The sequence below is a fragment of the Anolis carolinensis genome, unplaced genomic scaffold (assembly GCF_035594765.1).
Source record: "Anolis carolinensis isolate JA03-04 unplaced genomic scaffold, rAnoCar3.1.pri scaffold_8, whole genome shotgun sequence".
NCBI classification, from domain to species: domain Eukaryota; kingdom Metazoa; phylum Chordata; class Lepidosauria; order Squamata; family Dactyloidae; genus Anolis; species Anolis carolinensis.
In genome coordinates, this window is record NW_026943819.1 from 4,973,097 (window position 1) to 4,995,651 (window position 22,555).

The 22,555-nt window shown below is 40.3% G+C and overlaps 1 protein-coding gene across 1 annotated transcript in view; it reads left to right on the forward strand.

Annotated features, from left to right (window-relative positions):
• Positions 1–22,555, forward strand: part of fer1l5 (fer-1 like family member 5) — an 88,245-nt gene that overhangs the window by 18,284 nt on the left and 47,406 nt on the right. Inside the window, 15 exon segments of the mRNA XM_062961235.1 lie at positions 56–124; positions 996–1,039; positions 1,309–1,397; positions 3,104–3,351; positions 3,354–3,455; positions 5,411–5,588; positions 8,910–9,034; positions 10,927–11,027; positions 12,298–12,487; positions 13,815–13,970; positions 15,900–16,031; positions 17,326–17,489; positions 19,875–19,989; positions 20,171–20,273; positions 21,546–21,709. Coding sequence (XP_062817305.1) covers positions 56–124; positions 996–1,039; positions 1,309–1,397; positions 3,104–3,351; positions 3,354–3,455; positions 5,411–5,588; positions 8,910–9,034; positions 10,927–11,027; positions 12,298–12,487; positions 13,815–13,970; positions 15,900–16,031; positions 17,326–17,489; positions 19,875–19,989; positions 20,171–20,273; positions 21,546–21,709 — 1,980 coding nt within the window.

The following is a 22,555-nucleotide window of genomic DNA, read 5'->3' on the forward strand; positions in this document are numbered from 1 at the left end:
GTACACATTGCCTTCTCTTTTCTTACCTGCTCTCTCCTTTGGTTCACATTCTCAGCTCAATACCAAAATCGTGTTTGGAGATGCCAACCCTGTCTGGAACCAGCGGATGTCATTTCCCATGCTGGTGAGCAGGCAGAATTAACTGGAAACTGGGATTAGAAGAGGGAGAATAAAGGTAAAGGTAAACGTGTCCGACTCTGGGGGTTGGTGCTCATCTCCATTTCTGAGCCGAAGAGCCGGCGTTGTCCGTAGACACCTCCAAGGTCATGTGGCCGGCATGGAGCGCTGTTACCTTCCCACCGGAGCAGTATCTATTGATCTACTTACATTTGCATGTTTCCGAACTACTAGGTTGGCAGAAGCTGGGGCTAACAGCAGGCGCTAACTCCGCTCTCCGGATTCGAACCTGCAACCTTTTGGTCTGCAAGTTCAGCAGCTCAGTGCTTCAACACGCTGCGCCATCAGGGGCCACCGAGAGAGAATAAACTGCTGTAATTGGGAAACAAGGCTCAAAGAATTGCCTCTTCCCATATGACCTTGTCCCATTGTACCTTAATTCTGCAACAAGATTGTCTTTGGCAGGGTTACATGAAAGCTTGCTGCCAATATTTGTTATTTTCCAATCAATTTCCAAAACTTTGATTGGCCAGAGAGTAGATAGGTACAGTTTCAAAATATCACAGACGCTTCTTGGCCAATTTCTTGACTTCCAAAGGCTGTGGCATCAAAAATCAATTGCAAAAACAGAACGAGGCAATAAGCTATCTAAACCAGTGTACCAAAAACATAATTGTTAGGCCTAACAGAATTATAGAATCATAGAATCAGAATAATAGAATAGAATAGAATAGAATAGAATAGAATAGAATAGAATAGAATAGAATCATAGAGTTGGAAGAGACCTCACGGGCCATCCAGAAATAGTTTCCATTCTGAGATTTTCTACTAAACATAGATGCAGGGATTTTCTTAACCGCCCTCTTTTTTCTTTGCAGATGCCATCCATATGTGACCTCATAAAACTGTCTGCTATTGATGGGTGAGCACTGATGTTTGAGTCCTATCCCAAGCAAAAATTAAAATCTTGGCCAATCAAATTTAATTGAGCCTTAGGGTACATCTATACTGCAGAATCAATCCAGATTGGCACCACTTAAACTCTTCACTGCTGCCCCTAATTGGGTAATAAATATTGAAACCTTTTTTTTCATTGATTGCACAGGCTTGGTGTGTGTTTGTTTTTAAACAAAGCCACTGTCACTATCAAATCTCACAATGCTCCACCAACTCCTGCGTTTTGTTTTCTAGGGATCAAAGTGGAGATGGGCAAATTCTTGGGTTCGCCTTTCTGAGCCTCTCCCAGATCTCTTGCAGTGGAACTGAAATTGAGAATAAAAGTAAGGAAGCTTCAATTCCCTTCCCGCATCATGGCTAGTTGCAGCCAAATTTGGAGGCCAGACATAGCATCCCACGACGGCTACTAACTTGTCTAACGCTAGAGTTGTTATGAATAACTTTTCAATAACTTTAAAGCATCTGTTCTTTTTAATTGCAATTTTCCAGTAAGAGAGAGGGTATCTTTAATATGGATATCTTTAATATGGTGCTTGTTGTAAGTTTTTAAAAATTGTTTTATTTGATATCTTAATTGGGTTTTAATCGGGATATGATATTTTAATTGATTATGAATTGTATGAGTTTTATATGCTGTACGCTGCTTTGAATCCCACCCACGGTAGAAAAGCGGGATAGAAATGAATAAATAATAATAATAATAATAATAATAATAATAATAATAATAATAATAATAATATCAGAACTTTTACACTTGTACACAAAGAACGACATTGGAGATATAGACATCCAAAATACAGTGGTTGTTGTTCCAAAGTTGTAAATGAATAATAGATGTTTTTCTAGCATGAAACATATTATGAATATGTTTTTATTGTACAATAATAATAATAATAATAATAATAATAATAATAATAATATCAGAACTTTTACACTTGTACACAAAGAACAACATTGGAGATACAGACATACAACCTACAGTTGTTGTTGTTCCAAAGTTGTAAACGAATAATAGATGTTTTTTCCAGCCTGAAACATGTTACGAGTATGTTTTATTATACAATAATAATAATAATAATAATAATAATAATAATAATAATAATTAATATCAGAACTTTTACACTTGTACACAAAGAACGACATTGGAGATACAGACATACAACCTACAGTTGTTGTTGTTCCAAAGTTGTTAACGAATAATAGATGTTTTTTCCAGCCTGACACATGTTACGAGTATGTTTTATTGTACAATAATAATAATAATAATAATAATAATAATAAATAATATCAGAACTTTTACACTTGTACACAAAGAACGACATTGGAGATACAGACATCCAAAATACAGTTGTTGTTCCAAAGTTGTAAACGCATAATAGATGTTTTTCCAGCCTGAATCATGTTGTATGTTTTTATTGTAAAATAATAATAATAATAATAATAATAATAATAATAATAATAATAATAATAATAATACATCACACACTCCTAGACACTTGGGAAGTGTTCGACTTGTGATTTTGTGATACGAAATCCAGCATGTCTATCTTGTTTGCTGTGTCATAATAAAATAATAATAATAACTTTATTCTTGTACCCTGCCACCATCTCCCCGAAGGGACTTGGGGACGAGCCCAACAATAACATCAGTTAAAACATGATCCATGAATAAAAACAATGAAACAATAAATATGCATTGAAGAAGATGAGAATAACGATTTTATCAGAGTCGGACAGTCTTATCTTAAATTTGAGCTTGATGTAAATATTCAGAAACATTTAACCTACTGATGCCTCAATTAATGTAATTTTCTTGGTATCTGTTTTTATTTCTGAAATTTACCACCCTCGGCTTATACTTGAGTCAATGTTTTCCCAGTTTTTTGTGGTAAAATTAGGTGCCTCGGCTTATATTCGGGTTGGCTTATACTCAAGTATATATGGTAAATATATATATATATACACACATCATTTTAATATGCCAGAGTTATATGAGATTGGGTTTTGCTTTTCCCTTTCTGGATTTCAGAGGACTTCTCGGGCTTCCAGCCGTGTTTTGGGCCGAGCTTCCTCACCTTGTATGGGAACCCAAAGGAGTTTGTGGCCCAAGGAGACGCTTTAGAGGACTTCAGAGTCGGGGCGGTGAGTCTGGGCCCAGAAATGGAAACCTCAACTGTTCTTCAGAAGCATCCAGAATGGGAGAACAAGGTCTCTGCTTCCTCTCTTTTCCTTACCCGCAGATGTTTTGCACTCTCCGTATCTTCTAGGAGGAAGGGATCGCTTACCGAGGAAGAGTCCTGGTGGAGCTGAGCATCAAAACAGAAAAGCTTGTCGTTCCCAAATTAGAAAACATTCCCGAAGAGTCCGTTAAAAGGATTGAGGTAACCACACAATGAAATGCACCCAGGGTAGAAGGAAGCATGGAGGGTGCCCTGTTTACCTATTGTATTATTTTACTTACTTACTGTATATCCTTGAATATAAACCAAGCTTTCAGCCCTTTTTGGGGATGAAAAATACCCCCTCAGCTTCTATTCAAGTGAAGCTAAATTGCTGTGTAAGAGCAGAGCGACAAACCTATTATTATTATTATTATTATTATTATTATTATTATTATTATTATTATTATTTTATTATGACACAGCAAACAAGATAGATATGCTGGATTTCGTATCACAAAACCACAAGTCAAACACTTCCCAAGTGTCTAGGACTGTGTGATGTATTTTCGGATGATGCGTGCAGATCCCAGTCGGGTGGCCTTTTGCAGTTAGCAGATCGTAATTTTGTCAATGTCCATTGTTTCCAAATGCCGTCTGAGATCTTTTGGCATGGCACCCAATGTGCCGATCACCACTGGGACCACCTGTACTGGTTTCTGCCAGAGTCTTTGAAGTTCAATCTTGAGGTCCTGATAGCGGCTGAATTTTTCCTGTTGTTTTTCGTCAATGCGGCTGTCACCTGGGATGGCGACATCAATGATCCAAACCTTTTTCTTTTCCACAACTGTGATGTCTGGTGTGTTGTGTTCCAGAACTTTGTGAGTCTGGATTCGGAAGTCCCACAGTATCTTTGCGTGCTCATTTTCCAATACTTTTGCAGGTTTGTGATCCCACCAGTTCTTTGCTGCTGGGAGGTGGTACTTGAGGTATAAGTTATTATTATCACAAATAATAATAATAATAATAATAATAATAATAATAATAATAATAACTCAGCCGCTATCAGGACCTCAAGATTGAACTTCAAAGACTCTGGCAGAAACCAGTGCAGGTGGTCCCGGTGGTGATGGGCACACTGGGTGCCATGCCAAAAAATCTCAGCCGGCATTTGGAAACAATAGACATTGACAAAATTACGATCTGCCAATTGCAAAAGGCCACCTTGCTGGGATCTGCACGCATCATCCGAAAATACATCACACAGTCCTAGACACTTGGGAAGTGTTCGACTTGTGATTTTGTGATACAAAATCCAGCATATCTATCTTGTTTGCTGTGTCATAATAAAATAATAATAATAATAATAATAATAATAATAATAATAATAATAATAATAATACTTTATTTATATACCGCCCTATCTCCTGGATGGGACTCAGGGTGGTTTCAAATCATAAAAACAACACATTCATTACATAACAACATAATAACACATTATTAAACAAGGTAAAACAATACAATTATATAGCAATAAATAACACTTACACAACCTGATCAAGGGGACAAGAACCACAAACCCAATATATTAAAGTGTATCATTTCAGGCTAGATAAATCTTGAATATATTGCACAAGATTTATCTAGCCTGAAATGATACTTTAATATATTAAAGTTATTATCATAAAGTTATTGTTGATACTGCATTGTTTTTGTTAACCCTCCTTTTATACTTATAGAGCTAGTTTACTGTTTTTCTTTGAAATACGGTAAATATTCAAAAACATTCAACCTACTGATGCCTCAATTAATGTCATTTTATTGGTATCAGTTTTTATTTTTTGAAGTGTACCAATAGCTGCTGCATTTCTCACCCTTGGTAAATAGGTTTTCCCAGTTTTTTGTGGTAAAATTGGGTGCCTCGGCTTATATTCGGGTCAGCTTATACTCGGGTATATATGGTATTTATAATATTAACACCCTTTTAAGGGTAAGGAAGGACATATTGCTACCCAGTGACTGTTTAATTCGTATTACTCTCCTGGCCTTTTCTTGGGTTCAGCACTCTGGAGAGCACCTTTTAAAGTATATCCAAAGCTTGGGGTGCATTAAAATGGGGAATAAAAATAGATATTATCCTCTGTATCTTAACTCACGGTGATTCTTTGGCCCCGCAGCGCTTCTTGCCCCAGACCCGGTACGGGCTGTGTGTTGTCTTTTACTCCGCCACCATGTTGGCCAACATCAAGGAACAAATACAGTTCGAGGTCAGCATTGGGAACTACGGCAACAAATTCGACGGGACATGCAAACCCTTTGCCTCCACCACGCAGTACAGCCATGCCGTGTTCGATGGTAAGAAATTGGGGTAGAAAACCCAGTGAGTTGGTGTCGCACCTCAGAATAGTTCACCTTGCTGTTGACACCAAGCCACACACAGAGGATAGTCTTTTCCAGTTCTATTGAGCAAAAGCAGTATATCTATATATATAAAAGGGTAATGAAATTTCGGCCTAGGACAAAACAACAAAACTACACATCCCAGAAACACTAAACTTGGCAGCACAACCCCTCATCCATGCCTCTACGTTCATACAACAAAAAGAAAAGAAAAATAAAGTCCTAATTAGAGGGAGAGGAATAATTGTTTTTATCCAACTGCTGCCAGTTAAAGGCTAAGCTCCGCCCACTTGCTCTCCTAGCAACCCACTCAGCCCAGGGGACAGGCAGAGTTAGGCCACACTTCCACACTGCCTATAAGATGCAGATTATCTAATTTTAACTGGCTTATATGGCAGTGTAGACTCAAGGCCCTTCCACACAGCTATATAACCCATTTATAATGGACTTAATGTAAGGTAAAACCTTTACCCTTTACCTTAACTACCACCAGTTCCTCAAGACTTTATTTCCCATACCACCATACTTTGCCACAGCAATGCGTGGCCGGGCACAGCTAGTATATATATATATAAAATATCAAAGCAGGCAAAAATATAGTTCCCAAAGTAGTTGTAAAATAGAGTCAATAAATCCAAATGGTCCACAGGCAAAAAGCAAAGATGATAGGATTCAGGAGCCCCGATGGCGAAATGTGTTAAAGCGCTGAGCTGCTGAACTTGCAGACCCAAAGGTCCCTGGTTCAAATCCCGGGAGCGGAATGAGCGCCCGCTGTTAGCTCCTGCCTCTGCCAACCTAGCAGTTCGAAAACACGCCAATGTGAGTAGATCAATAGGTACCGCTCTGGCGGGAAGGTAACGGTGCTCCATGCAGTCATGCCTATGGCCACATGACCTTGGAGGTGTCTATGGACAACGCCGGCTCTTCGGCTTAGAAATGGAGATGAGCACTAACCCCCAGAGTGTGAGTAGATCAATAGGTACTGCTCTGGCGGGAAGGTAACAGCGCTCTATGCAGTCATGCCTTATGGCCACATGACCTTGGAGGTGTCTACGGACAACGCCGGCTCTTTGGCCTAGAAATGGAGATGAGCATCAACCCCCAGAGTGTGAGTAGATCAATAGGTAACGCTCTGGCGGGAAGGTAACGGTGCTCCATGCAGTCATGCCTATGGCCACATGACCTTGGAGGTGTCTACGGACAACGCCGGCTCTTCGGCTTAGAAATGGAGATGAGCACTAACCCCCAGAGTGTGAGTAGATCAATAGGTACCGCTCTGCCGGGAAGGTAACGGCGCTCCATGCAGTCATGCCAATGGCCACATGACCTTGGAGGTGTCTACGGACAACGCCGGCTCTTTGGCTTAGATATGGAGATGAGTACCAACCCCCAGAGTTGGACACAACTGACTTAACGTCAGGGGAAAACCTTTACCTTACTAGGATGCACGAGCAGGAGAACTTCCAAAGCATAAAGATCTAGACCATCCACTCTGATGAAGCGAGAATTTGCTTTGACAGAGATTTGTCTCCCAACACACAGATTTAAAAGCAACTCAAAAATGCATTTCTCTTCCCCTCAGTGGCCTCCCGTTTTCCAGCTAATCTCAGGCTACGCTGAGGCATTCCTTTCCATTGCAAACGATCTGCCTGAGATAGCAGTGGAGCTTCTTGACCAGGGGTCCCCAAACATTTTAAACAGGGGGCCAGTTCACGGTCCCTCAGACTGATTGAGGGCCGAACTATAGTTTTTTAAAAAAAACTATGAACAAATTCCTATGCACACTGCACATATCTTATTATGAAGTAAAAAAACAAACAAAAAGGGAACAAATACAGCCTCAATGTTAATAATAATAATAATAATCATCATCATCATCATCATCACCATCATCATAAAAATAATAAAGAGGGTTGGAAGAGACCCCTTGGGCCATCTAGTCCAAACCCCTTTTGCTTTTATGCAACAAAACATAATCAAATCACCCCCGGCAGATAGCCACTCAATAATAATAATAATAATAATAATAATAATAATAATAATGGGATCTGCGCGCATCATCCTAAAATACATCACACAGTCCTAGACACTTGGGAAGTGTTCGATTTGTGATTTTGTGATACGAAATCCAGCATATCTATCTTGTTTGCTGTATCATACAATGATAATAATAATCCATCATATATATCTCGTTTGTTGTGCCATACTCTGTCTTTGTGTCAATAATAATAATAATAATAATACCATAATTAAAATGGTTGGGAAAGACCCCTTGGGCCATCTAATCCAACCCCTTTCTGCTTTTGTGCACCAAAACAATCAAAGCATCCCTGACCAACATAATTCAACCACCTCCTAACACAGTTAACCTATTTCTATAAGATGTGCCTCTGTATTCATTTTGGAAACTGCCACTGGATACATTCTGTGCAATACAAAACTAAGTGTGCCATTTTCCCCAATGTAGATTTAACGTGGTACCTCAAGCAAGGTCTTAAGTTCCTTGGTGGCAGCGGCGGCAGAAAACGTGCACGCGGGGCGAGGGAGAAGAGAAAGGCCTTTCCCTCTTTCTCCTTGCCACACGCACCTTTCTTGGCGGAGGAGGAGGGAGCTACCGCCCCGCGGGCCAGATAAATGGCTCCGACGGGCCGCATGTGGCCCGCGGGCCGTAGTTTGGGGACCCCTGTTCTTGACTGTCAAGATCAAACGGTTCATTATCTTGCACCTGAACAGGAGCCTGGGACAAATCCAGCTCATTATTTCCCATGGGAATGCCTCCCTGGTTTTACTTAGGCTGGTTCAAGAATTCATCCACAAGCTGCGCTTCAGAACCAGCCTGTATAACTCCATGATTTCCCATCCCCATGACATCATCCTGGAATTCATCTTGCAACCCATCATCTGGCTCCGGCATCTGTAACTCAAAATCCCCTTCCTCATCTTCACTCTGGCTCTGCTGCTGCTGAGTCACAACACTTGGCTGATCTCCTACATGGCTTCAGGGCATTCTCTACATTGAATGCCACTGTGACGCAACCTATGAGAAATGTCAAACGAGCGCAGTTATTGCCTCATTGCACAAAGTGACATCTGCAAGAGACGACGACATTGCACAATATGTATTGATGCATTAATGCAGCTGTCCCTTCACATCCCACATTATAACTCTATAAATTCATATGTAAATATAGAATCCATTGATTTATATTTATTTAGGGATGTGCACAATATTGTTTTGGTGTACTGGATTCTAGATTCTAGGCTATTTCTTTCCAGGTAACCGCTATTATTACCTGCCTTGGTACGACACCAAACCCATGGTGGCCATCACGTCGTTCTGGGAAGATGTGGGTCACCGAATGGCTTGTATGAACGTCATGCAATTCATTCATATGAGACTGGTAAGCGCAGAGAGGGAATAAGCATCTTTGTGTTATTGGTTTGTTTGTTTAGTTATAATCCTGCCTTTTCCCAAAAGTGGAGTACAACCATTTTAAAGGATACCTATTAAAACTCCAGTAAATAAAAGCATGCAAAGTTACTTTAACTTTGATAAACATTAGATCATATCTTGAAATATACACCTTTTCAAGAGTCAGGGGTATGGGACTCTTGTGTGGTTGTTTCCTCCCTGGGGGAATCCTTTGTTGGGAGGTGTTAGCTGGCTCTGGTTGTTTCCTGTCTGGAATACCCTTATTTTCAGAGTGTTGTTCTTTATTTACTGTTCAGATTGTAGAGTTTTTTAATGCTGGCTGCCAGGTTTTGTTCATTTTGATGGTTCCCAGGAACCCAATAATAATAATAATAATAATAATAATAATAATAATAATAATAATAATAATAATAATAATAATAATAATTTTGCCGTGCCAAATGATCTCAGCCGGCATTTGGAAACAATAGACATTGACAAAATTACGATCTGTCAACTGTAAAAAGCCACCCTACTGGGATCTGTGCACATCATCCGAAAATACATCACACAGTCCTAAATGCTTGGGAAGTGTTCGACTTGTGATTTTGTGATATGAAATCCAGCATGTCTATCTTGTTTGCTGTGTCATACAATAAAATAATAATAATAATAATGATAATAATAACTTGCTGTTGGCATATGGTGGCCATTGAAGCCCCGCCCACCTGACCAACGTCACCAAGTTTTTCCAGTGGGGCCTCTGCGCATGCGCGGTTAGTAAATTTTGGTTTTGGGGTTTTTTCTGTAATTTTGACCTAATTTTATAGAGTTTTTTGATGAAAAGACAACTATGTCTTTTGTGGCCAAATTTGGTGTGATTTAGTCCAGTGGTTTTGTTGTTTACTCCATGGAAATTACACACATTACATTTTTATATACATAGACTAGTTGTGCCTGGCCACGCATTGCTGTGGCAAAGTATGGTGGTATGGGAAATAAAGTATTGAGGAATTGGTGGTAGTTAAGGTAAAGGGTAAAGGTTTTACCTGACATTAAGTCCATTATAAATGGGTAATATAGCTGTGTGGAAGGGCCTTGAGTCTACACTGCCATAAAATCCAGTTAAAATCAGATAACCTGTATTTTATAGGCAGTGTGGAAGAGGCCTAAGTGAGGCCTAACTCTGCCTGTCCCCTGGGCTGAGTGGGTTGCAAGGAGACCAAGTGGGCGGAGCTTAGCCTTCTAACTGACAGCAATTTGTAAAAACAATTCTTCCTCTCCCTCTAATTAGGACTTTATTTTTCTTTTCTTTTTGTTTTATGAACGTAGAGGCATGGATGAGGGGTTGTGCTGCCAAGTTTAGTGTTTCTGGGATGTGCAGTTTTGTTGTTTTGTGCTAGGCCGAAATTTCATTACCCTTTTAAATATATAGATTTTGCCTGAGAGAATGCCTCTCCGGGAATATCTAGGTCTTCCAATGCATTCCCATGGACAGCTTCTAGCAGAGGTTGGCCATACTATCCAACTGGATGATCTACAAATGCCTAGAAAAGGGAATATCTAGGTCCTCTGGGATTATTTCATGGTCAACGTCAATTGTGTTGGAGAATGTAAACATTCCTGGGAAGAACATATTAATCCAATCCACAATAAACAAAGGAATTATGGGGCGCACTCTTATTTGCGGCCATGCAACGCCCATTGGGAGGTTGCATGGGGCGCTTCTGACTTAGCAAAACCCTGTACAGGTTTATGGGCATCTTCTCATTGTTTCTTCTCCAGACCTTCCTTGCAAGATGTTACTAACATCCAGGGCCAGGGATGTCTATAGAGAATGATAGGATATTGAACGTAAAGACATGCTTTGTTTCCTAACAGAAGAAGAACGTGGATGCTCTGAAAACCATCCGTGTCCGCAATGACTCCCTTGTGGAGGCGGCTTGGAAGAGGCTCCAGAAAGAGCTGGTGGAAGATTGCAAGTGAGTCATGTAGGACAGAGACCTATAGGACCTCTAGTAGTAGTAGTAGTAGTAGTAGTAGTAGTAATAATAATAATAATAATAATAATAATAATAATAATAATATGTCCTAGACACTTGGGAAGTGTTCGACTTGTGATTTTGTGAAACGAAATCCAGCATATCTATCTTGTTTGCTGTGTCATACAACGTCGTTGTGTCAATAATAATAATAATAATAATAATAATAATAATAATAGACATTGACAAAATTACGATCTGCCAACTGCAAAAGGCCACCCTACTGGGATCTGTGTGCATCATCCGAAAATACATCACACAGTCCTAGACACTTGGGAAGTGTTCGACTTGTGATTTTGTGATATGAAATCCAGCATATCTATCTTGTTTGCTGTGTCATAATAAAATAATAATAATAAATACAGGAAAATAATACATGTACTGTAGTAATAAATAGAGTAAAATAATAAATATAATAATAATAAGATCAGACTGAAATAATAAATGTATTATTAATAATAAAAAGAGTAAAATAAATGTAATAGTAGCAACAATAATAGAGAAAAATAATAAATGTAATAATACCAATAATAATAGAGAAAAAGAATAAATGTAATAATACGAATAATAATAGAGAAAAATAATACATGTAGTAATATGAATAATAATAGAGAAAAATAATAAATGTAATAATACCAATAATAATAGAGAAAAAGAATAAATGTAATAATACGAATAATAATAGAGAAAAAGAATAAATCTAATAATACGAATAATAATAGAGAAAAAGAATAAATGTAATAATACGAATAATAATAGAGAAAAATAATAAATGTAATAATACGAATAATAATAGAGAAAAATAATAAATGTACCTTATATTCTCGAGTATAAGCTGACTCAAATGTAAGCCAACCAGGACTCTCACCCGAGTATAAGCCGAGGGGGGCTTTTTCAGTCTTAAAAAAAGGGCTGAAAAACTAGGCTTATACTCGAGTATATACAGTAATCTAGTTTCTGAATCTAGATCATACAGAGTTTTGGAGTTCAATGCCATCTGTACGCAGATGACTTCAAACTCTATCTCTCTTTTCCACCCACTGCTAAGGAGGCTGTTCAGATCCTGAACCAGAGCTTGGAAACTGTGATGATCTGGATAAGGGCAAACTTGGCCATGAGGTTCATTTGAAGGGTTTCCATGGGAATGGGTCAGTCTCAAGCACATCCTTTTCCACCATGATACAAACTGGCTTTTTTCTTCCCCGGCCAGACGGCCTCTTCCCAGCTCAGGAGGCCAAGTGCCAGCCACTTTTCTCGACCTGCAGCTTCGGAAACTGCGTGTCCGGCTCCTCCACCAAATCGGCAAGGCGGCCGACAAGACAAGTTGGAAGAATCCACTGAAGAAACTCATTGGCAAAGCAGAGAACTGGCTGAGCAGGATTGCCGTGGCCATCACAGAGGTGCGGCCGAGGAAGATGTAGATATAACCGACTAGCATTTGACCCTTTTTTTCATCCATATCCTTTTACAGTTTTGTTATAACTGATTTTATTTTAATTCTTATTAAAATATTATTTATTTGATATTATTTATTATTATTATTATTATTATTATTATTATTATTATTATTATTATATTACTATAATATAATATGCCTGTGGTGAGACCAGCATTAGATAGCTAACCCCATACAGTATTATCCAGTATTTATTACGTCCCTATTTTATTATCTATGCATTTTATCTCATCATTGTATCCTTCCATAGATGTTGCCGTTCCTATGTAGACGACAGAATTGTATTTGATGGTTGACTGATATTATCAACTATTATAATACCTTTGTTTTATATTGCATTTTGTTTTTATTTTGTTATATTGTGAATTGTATGTATGTTGTTTATATCTGATTATGCTGTCCGGGCTCTGCCTCATGTAAGCCGCCCTGAGTCCCCTTGGGGAGATGGTGGCAGGGTATAAATAAAGTTATTATTATTATTATTTTATTATGACACAGCAAACAAGATAGACATGCTGGATTTCGTATCACAAAATCACAAGTCGAACACTTCCCAAGTGTCTAGGACTGTGTGATGTATTTTCAGATGATGCGTGCAGATCCCAGTAGGGTGGCCTTTTGCAGTTGGCAGATCGTGATTTTGTCAATGTCTATTGTTTATTATTATTATTATTATTATTATTATTATTATTATTATTATTGGGCCCCTGGTGGCACAGTGTGTTAAAGCGCTGAGCTGCTGAACTTGCAGACTGAAAGGTCCCAGGTTCAAATCCCGGGAGCGGAATGAACGCCCGCTGTTAGCCCCACCTCCTGCCAACCTAGCAGTTCAAAAACATGCCAATGTGAGTAGATCAATAGGTACCGCTGTGGCGGGAAGGTAACGGCGCTCCATGCAGTCATGCCGGCCACATGACCTGGAGATGTCTATGGACAACGCCGGCTCTTCGGCTTAGAAATGGAGATGAGCACCAACCCCCAGAGTCGGTCATGACTGGACTTAATGTCAGGGGAAACTTTTACCTTTACTTATTGTTATTAGTATTATTGTTATTACTATTTTTGCCGGTTGCTTGAACATTGAGATTCTACTATATTAAAAGGCATAAGACCAACATGCAAACATGGCAACAAGGCCAGGAATCAGCGCCATGGCCCCATCTTTTCTTGCACTTTTCCCATCTTTGTTTTAAATGAATAAAGGCAGTTTGAACACCAGTGATTAACCAGTGATTGACTATCCTATTTTGGGTTTTTGCTGTTGTTTTCAGACCCAAATCTGCATCCCGGACGTGTTGATTTGGATGCTGTGTGATGAGAACCGGGTGGCCTATGCGCGGGTGAAGTCTCATTCCATCCTGTTCTCCAAAGCCAGTGCTCAGGCCAGAGGAAGGCTGTGCGGCAAGACCCAAACTGTCTTCATGCAGGTAAAGAAAGTGCCTTTCTCACTGGCTCTGCAAATTTCCTGCAAATTTCTATGGGGCATAATTAAATTCCTAGGGAACCCCACACATTAAGGGTGCATCCAGATGGAGCAATGTAAAAATAAAAGTTTTCCCCTGACATAGTCATGCCCAACTCTGGGGGTTGGTGCTCATCTCCATTTCTAAGCCGAAGAGCTGGCGTTGTCCATAGACACCTCCAAAGTCATGTGGCCACTGGCATGACTGCATGGAGCATCATTACCTTCCCGCCGGAGTGGTACCTATTGATCTACTCACATTTGCATGGTTTTGAATTGCTAGGTTGGCAGAAGCTGGGCCTGACAGCGGGAAAAACTAGAGCAAAATGTGCTGCAGGGTGTCCCTCTCGCAAGAACAAACATTTTGCAGTTTAACAAACTTTTCCCACTTTTTATGAACCCATTAGGAAATGACATTTATAACCCAGTAGCAAAAATTGTGTTACATAGAGTAATGTGCACCTTGCCATTTTCAGATCTGGTCCAAATCAAGCTACTGTAAAAGCATCACCTATTGATCTGCTCACATTTACATGTTTTCAAACTAAGTTGGCAGAACCATGCAGCTAACAATGGGAGTTATAATTTTATTTTATTTTTTTAAATCATTTTTATTGAAGTTTAACAATTGTGTTTTCTCCCATTTTTCTTCCATCTCCTTCTTTAGCCTTTATTCAAGGGCTTTCTTTCATTTGAACTTTCTTTCTGCTTATTTCAAATTTACTTATTTCTACTTCCTTTACATTTTTAAATATTCCATTACAGGCCTCCAGTCTGTGGTTTTGATATGTCCTCCTGTGTTTCTTTTCAATAAGTATGTTAACCTATCCATATCCATAATTTCAGTTACTTTATCCAGCCAATCTTCTTGGGTTGGAATTTTTGCTTGTTTCCATAATTTAGCATATGCCATTCTTGCTGCCGTACTTAAATACACAAATAAAATATCTTTATTTCTCTCCCATTGCTCTTCCTCTTCATCAATCATACTTAACAGAAAGTTAATTGTTAATTAATTAATGGTCTTAATTGTATTTTGGCTTTTATGATCTGTTGACAGGTTGTGTGGACCATTTTCCAATAATTTTCTGCTTTTTTACATGTCCACCATGTGTGGTAAAACGTGCCTTCTTGTTCACCACACTTTTATTTTGTGAATTTTTATACATTAATCCTAATTTTTGTGGTGTCATGTACCACCTGTACATCATTTTATACCAGTTTTCCTTTAAATCTGTTGCATATGTGTATTTCAATTTAACATTCCACATAACATTCCCATTTTTTCAGTTTTATTGTTCTGCAATATTGGAGGCCCATCTTATCATCAAATTTTTTACTACCTCTGTTTCCGTAGCCCACTCTAATAATTTATTGTATATCCTTGTGATTATTTTCTTACCTGAATTCATAATTTTATCCCAGAAGGTTTCCTTTTCATTAAATCCAATCTTCTTATCTATGTTATATTGCTCCTTTAGTTGGAAATATTGGAACCATGAAATATTCTTATACTTTTGCGCTATTGCTTCTTGAGTTTTTAACTGATATTCGTTATTCTTCTTTTCCAAAACTTCTTTATACTTGGGAATTATAATTTTAGAAGGGTATTTGCCTTCTCTGCCAAAAAAAGCATTCGTGCCTCACCAAATTGCAACTCCAGGATTCTATGGCAGTTAAAGTGCGATCAAGCTGCATCAATCTGATATTATAAGTGTGTTTTGAAATTTGTTTAAAACTCTTGATTGTAACCGGAGCTGGAAAACCTGCCCAATAAAGCTGTGAAAGGTAAGAGCTGAGGTTGGGCGATATCCAACAGGAACTCATCTCAGTCCCTTTGCCATTCGAGTGTCCGAACTCTAAGCCTTTCTCGCTTTTCTCATTGCTTCTGCAGGGTCCCCGAACCAAAGAAAAGCCCAACGCCATCCCTGCTGTGCTCCGAGTGCGAATGTGGCTCGGACAAATGACTGACAGCGCCGAGTTCATGAAATGCTGCGAAGGCCACATCCTTGTCTATGCAGAGACGGTGAGGACGGTGATATCCGACTGCAAAGCTTACTATATAACCTTGGACTTGTTGCTACAGTAGAGTCTCACTTATCCAACATAAATGGGCCGGCAGAACCTTAGATAAGCGAATACCTTGGATGATGAGAGATTAAGGAAAAGCCTATTAAACATCAAATTAGGTTATGATTTTACAAATTAAGCACCAAAACATCATGTTATACAACAAATTTGACAGAAAAAGTAGTTCAATACGCAGTAATGTTATGTTGCCATTACTGTATTTACGAATTTAACACCAAAATACCACGATATATTGAAAACATTGACTACAAAAATGGCTTGGATAATCCAGAAGCTTGGATAAGCGAGTGTTGGATAAGTGAGACTCTACTGTATGTCTGTTCATCTAAACTCCTTGCAGGAAGAGTGGATGGACAATGCGATACAGGCAGTCCCTGGGTTACAAATATCTGACTTACAAATAACTAGTTAAGAACAGAGCTTGCTTATTTATATATTTATTTATTTTGTGTCAAAAGCATTGTATAAATAACTGATAAAATAGAGGGAGCACAAACGGCTAAATAATTTAAGATATCCTCTGAAAATAAGACCTAGCACATCTTTGGGAACAAAAATTAATATAAGACACTGTCTTATTTTCGGGGAAACACGGTATACTAAGTCCGATTAAAAATTTGTGCTGTACGTGTTTTTCCTGGTCTGAAGTCTGCTTGTTGTGTGATAAGCTGGGGTTCAATAAAAGTTCATAATCGATTAATAAAAGGTCATAATCAAGGTTTTCGGACAAACGGATCTGAGCATATGTATTTTTAAAATTTATATACTGTAATTTTATACTGTATTTAATAGTTTTTAACTGATTTTATGTATTGTTGATTGATTTTGTATAGGCACCTAATTGTGCCAGTGTTGTAAGCCACCCTGAGTCCCTTTGGGTGAGAAGGGCAGGATATAAATATTGGAAATAATAATAATAATAATAATAATAATAATAATAATAATAATAATAATAATAATAATAATAATAATAAAATAGCATCCTAAGACAACAGGAAGTGAGAGAAATCTCCCCCTCAGAAGGAAGGGAAATCCACTCCTGGAAGCTTTATCTCCAATCCTTATTTCCACAACAAGCCACAGTTTTCAAAATCCAGTTATCACAGAGACAGAAAGTACTTCCTTTTGTTATAAATGTCTCTGTTGTGATTTTTTTTAGTGTATACCAATAAAGGCTTTTGTTGTTATTGTTGTGGCTGATTATTTTCTTTCTCCCTTCTTCCTTTCAGTATGAGAACCAGAAGAAGACCCATGGCATCTGGGGGACCAGGGACTTGTTGCCCCATCCCTCCTTTTCGGATGTCACCGGACAAATCAGTCTCCCCAGAAACAAGTTTAAGCCTCCCGTCGGTTGGAAGTGGGACGGAGAATGGGCTGTGGAGCCTCAAAGACGGTGAGCTTATACGCAGACTTGTGTCTTATGGCCTCATCGCATGGAGCGTTTCCCCCGTCGTAGGACACTTCATCTCCTTTTCAAGGATGAAGAGGCATGGAGCCCATCACATGATGTTTGCCTACTTCTGGCCATCATCCGTTGCCCTTCATCCTTGAAATAGAGCTGAAGTGTGCTGAAAGGAGGGAGCTCAGAACATGGGTGAGAAATCATTTTTTGAGACCTAGTGCAGTGATTCCCAAAGTGGTGGGTACTGGAGTGATCTGGGGGGGGGGGGGCGGTAATGGCACCTATTAGGACATGGGGCGGGGCCAGATGAGGGGTGGGACCTCTTCCCAAGTGCCGGAGACAGGGCTGAGAATCTTCTATACCTCTCCTGAGGCACTTGTTGGGACACAGAGGGCGGGGCTAGGGAAGGGGGCGGGGCCTCCTTCCAAGAGCCCGAGACAGGGCTGAGCCTCTATACCTCTCCTGAGAGGCCTTTTAGGACTAAAGGGTGGGGCTAGGGGTGGGGGTGGGGCCTCTTCTCAAGAGCACGAGACAGGGCTGAGCCTCTATACCTCTCTTGAGAGGCCTTTTAGGACTTAAGGGCGGGGCTAAGGGTGGGGGTGGGGCCTCTTCTCAAGATCACGAGACAGGGCTGAGCCTCTATATACCTCCCCGAGGCACTTGTTAGAACACGGGGGCGGGGTATAGAGGTTCAGCCCTGTCAGGCACTTGGGAAGAGGCCCCGCCCCCTACTCTAGCCCCACCCCCTGTGTCCTGGCAGGCACCACAGGACAGGGATAGAAGCTCAGCCCTGCCTCAGAGCTTGTAACTCCGCCCATCCCAGTCCTGGCCGCCCATTTCTAAGTCTAAAGTTTAGGACAGGGGCCAGGTCAATGACCTTGGAGGGCTGCATCTGGCCCACGGGCCTTAGTTTGGGGACCCCTGCTCTATGGTCAGCTTCCAATGGATGAAAGATGCTGGAAAACATAGTGATTCCATTTGTTGGGCATTTATAGGTCCTCTAATACAATTCTATGGTCAACATTTGATAGACATGGACCATACAGTCGTGCAGGAAGATGCAGATGTTCCAAAGGGAAGTACTTTCCTAGGCATTTGTGCATCCTCCAATACCTATAATTCCTTTAAATCATGGTGAATTCTCCCAGGTTGACCTAAGTCTACCTGGTCTTTGGAGGTCTCTTTGCTTACCTATGGTCTTATGAGATCATCTAGATGGTCTTCGAAGGTCTCTTTGCTTAGCTTCGGCCTTATGAGACCATCTAGATCAGGGGTCCCCAAACTAAGGCCCGGATGCGGCCCTCTAAGGTCATTTACCTGGCCCCCGCCCTCAGTTTTAGACTTAGGCTCGCCCAAAGTCAGAAATGGCTTGAAGGCACACAACAACAACAATCCTAATTAACTTGACTATCTCATTGGCCAGAAGCAGGCCCACACTTCCAATTGAAATCCTGGTAGGATTATCTAGGTTAAAATTGTTTTTAATTTTAAATATTGTATTGTTCTTTCATTTACTAATATTGTGCTATGGTAATGATATCATATATTGTGCACTTATATACATATAATATTGATAAAAACAAACAAATAATTGTTGTTGGGGTTTTTTTGCACTACAAATAAGACATGTGCATTGTGCATAGGAATTGGTTCATTTTTGTTTTTTTCAAATGATAATTCGGCCCCTCAACAGTCTGAGGGACCATGAACCGGCCCTTCACTTAAAAAGTTTGAGAACCCCTGATCTAGATGGCTTTTGGAGGTCACTTTCCTTACCTATGGTCCTATGAGATTGTTAGGTGGCCTTTGAGGCACCTTTCCTTACCTATGGGCTTATGAAACCATCTAGATGTTTTTGAGGTCCCTTTCCTTATCTATGGTCTTCTGATGGCCTGATGAGATCATCTAGATGGCCTTTGAGGGTCTCTTTTCTTACCAATGGTCTTATGAGACCATCTAGATGGTCTTTGAGGTCCTTTTCCTTATCTATGGTCTTCTGATGGCCTGATGAGCTCATCTAGATGGCCTTTGGAGGTCTCTTTGCTTACCTATGGTCTTATGAGATCGTCTAGATCAGGAGTCCCCAAACGAAGGCCCATGCGCCCTCCAAGGTCATTGACCTGGCCTCGGTCCTAAACTTTAGACTTAGGGTTGACCTAAGTCTGAAATGACTTGAAGGTACACAACAACAACAACAATCCTATTTTTTTTTACTATTTCATCGTAGTCCAGCCCTCCAACATTCTGAGGGACTGTGAATCGACCCTCCACTTAAAAAGTTTGAGGACCCCTGCCATAGAGTCACACCAATGATGAAAGAAGTTGGTATGAATGGCAACATCACCCAAACCTTTTTTTGGTTCTATTTGGGATCAGGTTGTTGCTGGACAAAGAGACGAATCACTCTGAATTGTTGGTGGAGGTCTATGAGAACCAGAGCAGGGAGCCCAGGCAGCCTTGGACCCCGGCCTCCATCCCGTTCAGCACCGCAGTGAGTGGCAAAGGGAGGCGGAGTTGAGCTGGCCCTGCGGTCAGTAGGGTGGACCTCTTGGGCCAAGACGGAAATTTGGACGAGGCCAAGTTCTTGTTTCAGGCATAGGAAGCTCCATATGCGCCTCCATAGGACCTTCTCAACCTCCTTCCCTTTCTCTCTCTCTCGTGTTTTTCTTTAGAGTGGGGCTCCTTCGCCCCCAAAAGAAGACATCGAGTGCCCCAAAGGATGGAACTTCATGGATGAGTGGAAAGTGGAGCTGAACCGAGCCGTGGATGATGCTGGCAAGTCTTTGTTTCTGGGTGCATCTGCACTGTCGAATTAATGCAGCTTCATACTACTTGAACTGCCGTGGTTCAATGTTATGGACTCCTAAGAGTTGTGGTGAGGCCATAGAATTGATCCATGGCAGTTAAAATGCTGTCAAATGCATTAATTTAAAAGTGAACATACAACATCTACTTCAGGGGTCCCAAAACTAAGGCCCGGGGGCCGGATGCGGCCCTCCAAAGTCATTTACCTGACCCCGTCCTAAACTTTAGACTTAGGGTTGACCTAAGTCTACCTGGTCTTTAGAGGTCTCTTTGCTTACCTGTGGTCTTATGAGATCATCTAGATGGTCTTTGAATGTCTCTTTGCTTAGATACGGCCTTATGAGACCATCTAGATGGCTTTTGGAGGTCACTTTCCTTACCTAGGGTCCTATGAGACTATCTAGATGGCTTTTGAGGGTCCCTTTCCTTACCTATGGTTTTATGAGATTGTCTAGATGGTCTTTGGGGGCCTTTTTCCCTACCTATGGTCCTATGAAACCATCTAGATGGCTTTTGAGGGTGCCTTTCCTTAACTATGGTCTTATGAGACCATCTAGATGGTCTTTGGAGGTCTCTTTGCTTACGTATGGTCTTATGAGATCATCTAGATCAGGGGTCACCAAACTATGGCCCATGGGCCGAATGCAGCCCTCCAAGGTCATTTACCTGGTCTTTTAGGTTGACCTAAGTCTGAAATGACTTGAAGGCACACAAAAACAATCTTAATTTTTGACTATTTCATCATAGTCCCGCCCCCCAACGGTCTGAGGGACTGTGATCCGGCCCTCCACTTAAAAAGTTTGATCTACTTGGTTAGATCCCAAAATTGGCCAAAATGTCCCCCTTACCCCCAAGAGCAGTGGTTTCCAAGCTTTGGCCATCCAGCTATTTGCACCCCAACTCCCAGAAGACCCATCCAGCTTGACCAAGAGTTGGGAATTCTGGGAACTGAAATCCAAAACATCTGGAGGACCAACGGTGGGGAACCACTGACCTAGAGCAACTTGAAGACATAAGTACCTACCCTAAAATACCTGGAGGACCAACAACAAGGAACCCCTCCTCTAGAGTACATTTCAGGCACAAAAGATAGAAACTTGGAAGTAACAGGAATGAAGTCCAAGATACCTCGGGATCCACAGGGAGGAATCCTAACCTATAGGACATTTTGGGCACAAACGGTAGCCCATACTTTGCCCACTATGGTTGTAGGACTTCAAACATATCTATTCCCTTGTTTAGGGTGGGAATATGGGGTTGGTATCCCACCAGCCGAGTTCCCTCGTACCTGGAACGTGGCCGAAAAGACCTACCACACTCACCGGCGTCGGCGCTGGCTCCGCAAACGTTGCCGGGACTTGAACAAAGAGACACAGGAGAACAACATGATGTCTTTCCTTCGGCTGGTAATTGCTTTAGATACTTATCTTGGAAAAATTGGACACATTTCTCGGCACCACAGTTCAAGAAGGATGGGTAACACCAGGCTTGATTGCCTTCCATGTGGGATTTAGGAGACTTAGTAGATCACAAGCTGAACATCAGCCAACAGTGTGATGCAGCAGCAAAAACAACACAATTCCAGACTGCTTCAATGGGAGTCTAGCATCCAGAGTAAAACGTAAAAAAGGGAAAGTATGATATATAATATGGTCTAAAGTAAATGATATATATGTTCTATATTTCTATTGTCATATAGTCTTAAATATATACAAAATGTAACCACAAATATTTTCCAAACTGTATAGTAAAGGAATTGTGGTGTCACACCTACTTAGGTCTGAACTGGATTTAAATAAAGTCAGTGTTAGACCACAGCCCTGTTCCTGTCGTATAATCAACAAATAATAGTAATCTATTTGCAGTAATTGTTCAAAAAAGCAACATATATTCTAGTATTGGTATCATATAGTCTTATTGTTATCCAAATGGATTTATATAGCTCCTAACATAAAGATGTATAATTTGGCAACACTTCACGTAAGTATTCCAGTGAAACTGTTATAGTCTCTAGTTTTAACTCCAATATAGGAGTTTTAGTTTATAGTTTTAACAATATATCTATATGATACCAATATTAGAATATACGTTGCTTTTTTGAACAATTACTGCAAATAGATTACTATTACAGTAGAATCTCACTTATCCAACACTCGCTTATCCAACGTTCTGGATTATCCAACGCATTTTTGTACTCTGTTTTCAATACATTGTGATATTTTGGTGCTAAATTCGTAAATACAGTAATTACT